Below are 8,548 nucleotides of genomic sequence, written 5' to 3' on the forward strand. Positions count from 1 at the left end.
GGCCATATTTTACAACAATGCTTTCAGATCGCTTAATAGAAGTAGGAGGTCCAAAGTAGAAATGAAATATTTTAGTGACAGTCCATATTATCTATCTATATATATATATATATGTATATATATATACCATACATAACGATAGAATTACACGTACTATGGAAATGAGAAAGGCCATCAATTAACGAATAAGAACTTTTTGCCCAAAATGCTCAGCAGAAATTTTAGGCACTTAAAAACTAAGCTATATATCAACTCAAGAAATCACATTCATCAATATTAGAAACCTGATGAGAAGTGACTAAAAATCACAGTTAAATTCATCATAAGCTTGATCTGTTTAAGGGAAGTAAAATGAAAACAGAAGGTAACACCAATATAAATAAACAAGAAATACACACTCTTCAGTTATTCTATGGCCTCTAAAACTTGACCCACACATTCCACCAGAATGCAATCTAGACACTCCAGGGCCTCCGTCATCTGTCACCGACATGCTCCTTGATATTACTGATAATAAACGCAGTCTGTCCTTGGAAGTTTTTCTAGTTTTCTTCCTTTTAGTCCAGTATCATTTTGCATTGCACTAGGTCTTGCAGTTGTGGTTTTAGAAGTTGCTACAAGAGCTTGGAACTTACATACTTTGAGCATCATTGGTCCCATGGTGGGACCCTAGCAGCCTGAGTTCCTTCCTGAGGTACCAAGTCAAGATGCTATCCTTGCGGAGTACCAAGGTAGCTTTCAGTGCCCATCAGCTTTTTGGTAAATGATAGTGACTATCTTGTCACTATCTTATATAATGATGAGTCTGAAATGAACCGAATTCAAGAGTTTAAAAATGAGATGGCCGTAGCCACAGAAGTGTTTGGTACCCGAGAAGAAATCTTACTCACCCCCCGGAAAACAGGATCAAAAAGAGTTACCTAGAGCGACTGTACATAAACGAGACTCCTCATAGAATCCACTTTTCTTGTTGCGCTACTAATTCCACTTTCTGTGCAATGGGATTCATTGATGCTGGTACCACGATTTTTTCCGCATAGGTTTTCCCTCCCCCGCCCCCCCCCCCCCACTGGACTGTTTGAAAGAGAGACATGAACAGAATGACCTCTGACACAAATTCTGCCCGTGTTTTTTGAACTGTGTTTTTTTTCTACACTTGACAAGATTAGTAGAGTTCATTTGAATGATAAGTATAGACAGATCTCTGTTTCTCTAATTCTGTGAGCAGTAAAATACTATCGACTAATTCAAAGAAACCTATTACTATACTCCTTTATGTTTCTTTTTAAAATTACTTTTCATGATACGGTTTTGTAAGTACAGGGATTTCCCCCTCCACCTGCCACCCTCCCCATCCTTCCTCCTATAAATAAATATATTAAGACACTTGTCAATCAATTAAGAATCAATTTAGCCAGTTATAAAATGTGACGCAGGAGTATCTTCGAGTGTGGAATGGTCAGTCACTCATACTGCGGTTGAGGGACAAGACTTGCGATATTAAACAAGTTTTTGGAACTTTGAGTCATATTTCTGAACTGTAAACCCTCAAGTTTTATTGATTTAGGCTGAATCCCCACCCCCTAGGCACTCTTTTCCCTCCACTCCTCCCTTCTCCCTCGCCCCCAAGCGTGTTTCATTCCACGGAAATGAAGCTAAATTTTACGAGAGAAAATAAAGGCCAGAAACTTCTGGAAGTAAATAGCAGAAGTCGAAGCTTATGTAACCTGTTTCCCTGTCATCAGCTCACTGCCTGGGCTGTTGAAACTGGATTGCTTTCAGACCGCGTGGAAGTTAATTTTAGTCTTTGCAAAAAAAAAAAAAAAAAAAAAAAAGTCTCAGGAAAGCTCGGGAGAAGCTCACCTTCCTGTTTTCCTGGGCGCTGTCGGAGAGAAGGAAGCACTGCCGGTCCAGGGGGTGCCCTTGCTTGCATCTGCCGGCTTGGGTGGGCGAGGTGGGGACAGCCGCAGGGGCTGTGGCGGGGAGCCTCCCAGGACCTCTGAGCGGGAGCGTGTGGAAGAAGAGACAGATCGCCACCCCCAGGCCCACCAGGAAGGGCCGGGGGCAAAGTCGCCGACGACAAAGAAAAACTGGACGAAGGACCATGTCCAGTTCAGCTTCGCTTGGCCCCTGTCCACGTTGCCGGGAAAATCATAGCAGCTACTTTTTTGTCAACATGAAAAATCTCCATCTGTCTTCTCTTTTTCCACTACCAAGAGTGCTCCATCTCCGCTTCAGAACTTTCCAAACGGTCCATGCCAAGGAATCACAGGGTCGCGTGGTGCATGCGAGCCCTGCCACGGAGAACGGTAGAAAAGCGGCTGACCTGAGTTGTAAAAAGATGCCAACTTAAGAATAGTTAGCCCTCGTCATCTGAGTGCATCCCAGGCTGCCAAACTGGGGCTTCCGGAATGCCCCATGCTCACAACATCCTCGGACTCGCGCGGAAGGAGCCCGCCTCTGCCTCAGTTTAGCAGCAGACGGCAGAGCAGCAACTCCGGAGTCTGAGGGAAGCGTTGGGTCAGGGCGCAGAGCGCCGGTCGCACAGCTGGAGGCAGGCCAGGTCGCCCTAGCGGTTCCTCCTATTCCCTCGGCTTTTAAAGCGGCCCCGGCTTGCCAGCCTTTCACGTTTCTTCGCCGCTCCCCTCCCATCAGCTTTAAAAGGCCACCTGGCCATTAGCCGCCACGGCTTTTTACCATAAAAAGGGAAGCAGCCCTCGGAGTGGACGTGGAGCCTGCCTGGCGTTTGGCTTGCTTGTATGCGTTTCCAAGTTCAAAGTTCCACGTACTTACTCCGTGTGTGTACCAGGGGGGAGAAAAAAAAATGTTTCCACGAGCCCCCTTCCTGGGTTTTGCTGGTCAAAAGCACTCGAAGGGACGTCCCCGAGCGTGAGGCGCCAACTCAGCCCCCACGCGCCGACCTGCGCGCGCCTGCTCCGGAGGGACCCGCAGGGCGGCGCTGGGGCCCGCAGGGACCGGCCAGGGAGGCGCAGGGACCCGCAGGACGGGCCAGGGAGGCGCAGGGACCCGCAGGGACCGGCCAGGGAGGCGCAGGGACCGGCCAGGGACGCGCAGAGACCCGCAGGGCGGAGCTGGGACCCGCAGGGCGCGGGGAGCGGGGCGGAGCCAGGGCCGGGGCGCCTGCCGGGGTCGGGGGGCTGCGCGGGTCCCCGAGGGCCGCCTCCACACAGCCCACACGGCAGCGGTCACCTCCCCGCCGCTGCCCCGCCGTGGAGTACCGGCTGGGGACGCACACTGGACGCCAAATGTGCGCTGTGGCGGCCCTCTCAAAAAGAGAAAGAGAAGAGGACGTGACAGAAAAGACGACAGAGAAGTAGGCAAAGGTCAGGGACGAGGGATGGGGCCAACTGCAGGAATGAGTACCGAGGCGCTCCTCCCGAGGGAACTGTGCTTACTCGATGGAGTAGAGGAGGTTACAAGTTCTGTCTGGAGGGGAGAACTGGAAGCCGTGCTGTTCAGCCCCAGAACTCACACACGGCCCCTTGCTTTGGCACGGACTCGGATCACAGTATCTTTGCCCCTCTCCTGGGTGAAAGACGGGGACTCTCAAAGGCTAACTGATAGTTTTGCTCCTAAACTGAGCTGTTGATAGTCTCACACGGGGAGTGGAGGGGGAACTTTCTCCAGAATTCCTGCGTTGGAGCAGCTGAGAGCTCAGGCACCTCACGTCGAGGGGTGCAGGCAAGTCCGTCCAGTGCCTGTTGCTTCCTTTCTCGCTCTTCCTTGTGGACCCCGGCAACGAGTGCCGGCCAGGGCTCCCAGCCTGCTCTGGCCTCCTGCTGTTCGCAGACTGAGGGCCTCCGTGAGCCATACCCCTCGAGTGCGCCCATCCTGTCAGCGCTGAGGGCACTGTAGCTTCTGTTTTGTGAGGGAGTGCCCCCTAGGGATAGCCAGCTGCTATAGATCCCAGGGAAAGGCACAGCTTCAGCGCCTTGCCACTAAGATTATGTTGACACCTTACAAAACATATCCATGAGTGCATTACATAAACAGCATCCACACTGAAGAAAGACTCAAAGAAAGGTTTTGGTGGGTGCAGCTCGAGAGACAGTGGGGAATATGAGACTTCCGCGATGGAATGGCCACGCCATTGCAAAGCCACAGGAGAGACACTCATGCCTGAAGAGTAAGGAGGATGTATTTGAATGGAAGAATAAGTAGAAGCTAAATGGCAAACAATTTCTTAAAATGCCTTCTTCACTAAACAATGTTAGTGCTCAAGGACCTATATGTAAGCAGAATTAACCTGGGACAACAGAGTGACAAGCTTAGAAACCCTAGAATTGCAAGGTTGGACAAAGCCCCAGCACATGATCCACTCTTCCATCACCCCTGCCTTTCAGTTGGGGTTTTGGCATGAAGTAGGGTGGCAGGAGAGTGTGGTACTCAAATAATTCTTGTCTATAGGAAGTATTGAAACTTTTTTTTTAATTGCAAAAATGAAGGAAAAACAGAGACCATTCTAGTGTTGGATCAGGAACGTTGGAAAAGCAATGATGGTCTCAGGCCCAGATTTTCAGAAGCTTCAATGATGAAGAGAACAGTTCATCTCCAGATCACCAGAGGCTCCAAACGTTAAGTGTCTTGGGACACCTGCGGACTTGAATTAGCCTCTGCTGCCTGCGTCAGTCTAGGCCCTCTTAGTTCCCTGCAGGAGACAGTCCTTGTCGTAAACAAGCTCCCGGCTGCTACTGCTAGTGATGATACTGATCATTAGGATTTAGCAGTGCACACAGCAAAGTCTGGGCACTCGCCTTCCACAACTTCTCCAGAAACCTTTTCCTCTTCTCAATTGCTACCACTTGTCACCTAACATTGACTCTAGAACTTTCCCCTTTTGCTCCTAACACAGTGGTTGCAGAAACAGAGCTCACATATTGTCTTTACTACTCAGAAGCTCCAGGACGGTATAGAGTCAAGGAAAGAGGGCAGAGCAGGCTAACTGCTGTAGCAAATACCTTAACATCTCAATGTTTGCGTACAGTAAATGCTTCTTCACCCATGTAATTTTTTTGTCCGTTTCTGATAAGACTTTGATCCCCAGGATCTGTGTGTCTGGTGACTTTCTCTAGTCTAGAATCATGACTCTCCCTTCCCCTACACCCACCCCACCCGCACAACTCCCGCCCCAGGTTTCTCTGAATTCCACTGGTAGACGAGGAGGAATGAGGAGAGGCATGGCGGAGTATGGAAGAACTCCATCTGAAGTCAAGCTTCCAATTGGTGTAAATATTTTGTCTTCTACTGGCCAGATCCTCGTCTCAGGGACCTTTCTAAATGGAAATGAAGCCAAGCCCAACGTCCAGAAGGAAAAGCAGCACGCTGATGTGGAAAAAAGCAGTTCCAGCCACAGCTAAGATGCATCAGCCCAGTAACATGGGGAATAGGGAGCTGACATCCTTTGAGCACATCCAACAGGGACCTGAGGAGTCATGGCTGTTGCCACAGGGAAAATACTGGTTTTACCTCCTAGTGGGAGGTCATTAAGATTAAGCCGGAAGGAGAGTGGGTACAATCAATGATGTCTATATAATTCTCCAATTTTGAGTTTATTTAGCCTTGACCTGGAAACAGTAAGAATCCTAAAGTCTTACTAATGACTTAATGCCCATATTTATCCGACAGTGCTTTTCTAAGTTTAATTATAGATTTCCTTTGGTGTTTATACTTGCAATAAACAACACACATCAAGGCCATGTGGTTATTCTCAGGATTGCAAAAACATATATCAGAGTTAATAGGAAAATCTACATGAAATGTCAGATTTGCTGTCTTAGGGGGCAAATGCTGCCCTCTGAGAAGGTATATCCACCAGTGCACTTGATTACATAGTATCCCAGTTATGCAAATAGAGCATGCTGATTTGCATCAGATTGAGGGTCACACAGTCTTGCGTTAACAGCTTTCATCTGACGAGTTACAGTGCACACCACAAGTTGAGCTCATAATCAGGCTCATTTACTGTCTTTGATGTGCAGGTTAGTCAACAGAACTCCTTAAACGGTTATGTAAAAAAAATTTATTTTGCAGTATCTAATGGCAATCAGCATTTGAACCAGTTTAATCTTCCTTAATCTCAATTTACTACTCTCAGAACCAATTAAATGGAGTCTTTTTTTTTTTTTTTTTGGTAAACACTATTCATTTCCACCCAAAATCTGGGAAGATTTTTAGGGAGATTTTTATGGATTAAAAAACAATAATAGTTTTCCTATTGCTGTGCAGGAACTCTAAGCCTGGAATGGTGATAGACATGCCAAAGGTGTGGGGATCACAGCAAGGGATAAAGGAGCAGTGTGCAGGAGGCCTCTCGGCGCATTTGTGCAGTTCAAACAGGGAGAGCAAAATGGTGCAGTGAAAATGCTGTTTTCCTAACATTTTAGTGTTTAAACAGGCATCCCACAATCTCTTTAACTTTCTAGATGAACAACCAGTGTGTATAAACCAAATAAATAAATAAGTAAATCCAAACCAAATAAATGCATTTTAATGTTGTGCGGCCCACTGGTCCAGCACTTGTGAAAATACACGTCAACTGGGAAATCCCATTTACCAAAAAGCAGTGTTGCTTATTATAATGTAACTTAGGTGCTTCAGCTCTAGTTTTCATCTGGGCATTTCATTTTCCCCAAGTGTGTCTTTTTATAGGCATTCTAAATTTGCTTACACCAGCATCAAAATTAGTCTTACCCTAATTGTGTTATATTTTAGTTACTAGAGTATTTCCATCTCTCACAGCATAAATTCTTTACAGCAGAAATTATTTTATTCTTCTCTATGCCCTTGTTGTACAAGCGATGTCTTCTGGCGAGTGGTCATTTCCAAGAATCCCTATTTGTAGAAATCCACACCTCATGGATTCAACTCTTGCCCATTTTGCTATTATTGCCTTTTTAGTCCATGAGATTTCATAACCTGGTGAGCTCCAGTCCAGCGGAGGCTCTTTCATCTTCTAAGGACCTTTGGCAACTCCCAGGGACGACTGTGGCTGCTAGAGCTGGCTGGGGGCTGGGGACAAAGCAGCCACTACCTTGGAGGACACACAAGCCAGAGATGCTGCTTATCCTGATCCAGAAGACAGTGCCACATTCAGTGTGAAACGTCAAGTGCTAGGGCTGGGAAACGCAGAGTTCACCTCGTCAGCAGGACAGCTGTTGCACAGTTTTCCCAACTGGTTAGGATGTTTATTACTTGAGTGAGAATACCGAATACCTCAGCAGCCTGGAGCAACCACACAATTAGCTCCTGAGGATTGTAAGAACTTCCTGAATGCTCCCCAGAACAAATGCAATTCTGGCATGTAACTTCTTTGAGCTTCTCAAACTCACCTTGCAGGTTTACATCCTTTCAAAGACTACATAGAGACATGTTTATAAAATGATGTTTGAATGTGTATTTTGTAATAGCAGAAATAATCACTATACCCCTAGTGCAAATGTCTTTAAAGATATCGGCAGTTAGTCAATTTTTTTTTCTTTTGATGAAGCAGTGACAGGTTTGGCTCTGTATAAACAAGTACCTGGCATTTTTCTCTATATGTCAGATATTAACAGGCTCCATGCCTTACTAAACACGTGCACACAATTCTGGCTTGCTTCTTTATACCCACTTCACAAAATATTCAATGTTTGTGTCTGCAACTGGTCCACATTCACTGCATGATTTCGTAGGAATTCCGAAGCAGAGCCGCTGAGGCAGCCGCAACGAGCTTGTGCTCGGCTCAGACAAGCGTTGCCCTCTTCCAACAAAGTTGTATCCAGACAGCTTCTTCCTTTGAACAATGATCGGGCAATGGATGATTCTGACAAAGCCTTGATACACAGAGATTGTAAATAACACATCTGAGCATCTCCAGGCCCCAGACTGATAAACTAACTGGATAATCACAGTTTTACTTCAGTCTCCCTGAAAACACTAAGCCTCATGACACTGAATGACCACAAACCTGTGCGTAGACACGGCCGGGCCTCACTTATAGCCATACCTAAGGAAGTGCAATGCTGGAAGAAATCTCCGACGTCCCTATCTAACCCACCTTTTGGGCAGCATTGCATAGATTTTATACTATTTTCTGGATAAGTTCTAAGAGGCTTACAGAGATTTTAATTAAAGTGAAATTTGATGGACCCAGTAAGCTTTAACAGAAGAAATGTGATGTAATACTAATCTTAAAAGGATTTTCCTATCAACCAGACACAACATATTTGTAATAAAATGTCCTCTTTGTGAAATCTGTCATTTTAATAGCACCTATAGAATTTAACACTTGGGAGTACTTTAAAGACCTCTTCTTGCCAGAATCATCCTGATTTAATAATGCCCAAAGTGATTAAAATTTTTAATGAACTATGCTACCAGTGTATAGCAGAATCAAAAAAGAACTTTATTTTCAGCTCTAATCCAGATTTTTTTTTTTTTAACTCAAGCTGGCCACACTCCGTCCAGTCTAAACATCTGCAACTATTCCTTTCAATCCATCTGCTGTAATTATACTCTTCCTCCTCCCTAAGACTGAAGGAAGAGCCAA

At 46.0% G+C, this 8,548-nt stretch overlaps 1 protein-coding gene across 1 annotated transcript in view; it reads right to left on the reverse strand.

The window, feature by feature from the left end:
- CPED1 (cadherin like and PC-esterase domain containing 1) overlaps positions 1–2,184 on the reverse strand; it is a 211,846-nt gene extending 209,662 nt beyond the window's left edge. Inside the window, exon 1 of the mRNA XM_041002454.1 lies at positions 1,864–2,184. Within this exon, the coding sequence (XP_040858388.1) occupies positions 1,864–2,106 (243 nt within the window). The 5' untranslated portion in view covers positions 2,107–2,184. The remainder of the gene's footprint in view (positions 1–1,863) is intronic.
- Positions 2,185–8,548: the final 6,364 nt, after the last annotated feature.

This window comes from Ochotona curzoniae, unplaced genomic scaffold (genome assembly GCF_017591425.1).
Source record: "Ochotona curzoniae isolate NIBS_2020 unplaced genomic scaffold, NIBS_Ocur_1.0 scaffold_2476, whole genome shotgun sequence".
NCBI classification, from domain to species: Eukaryota; Metazoa; Chordata; class Mammalia; order Lagomorpha; family Ochotonidae; genus Ochotona; species Ochotona curzoniae.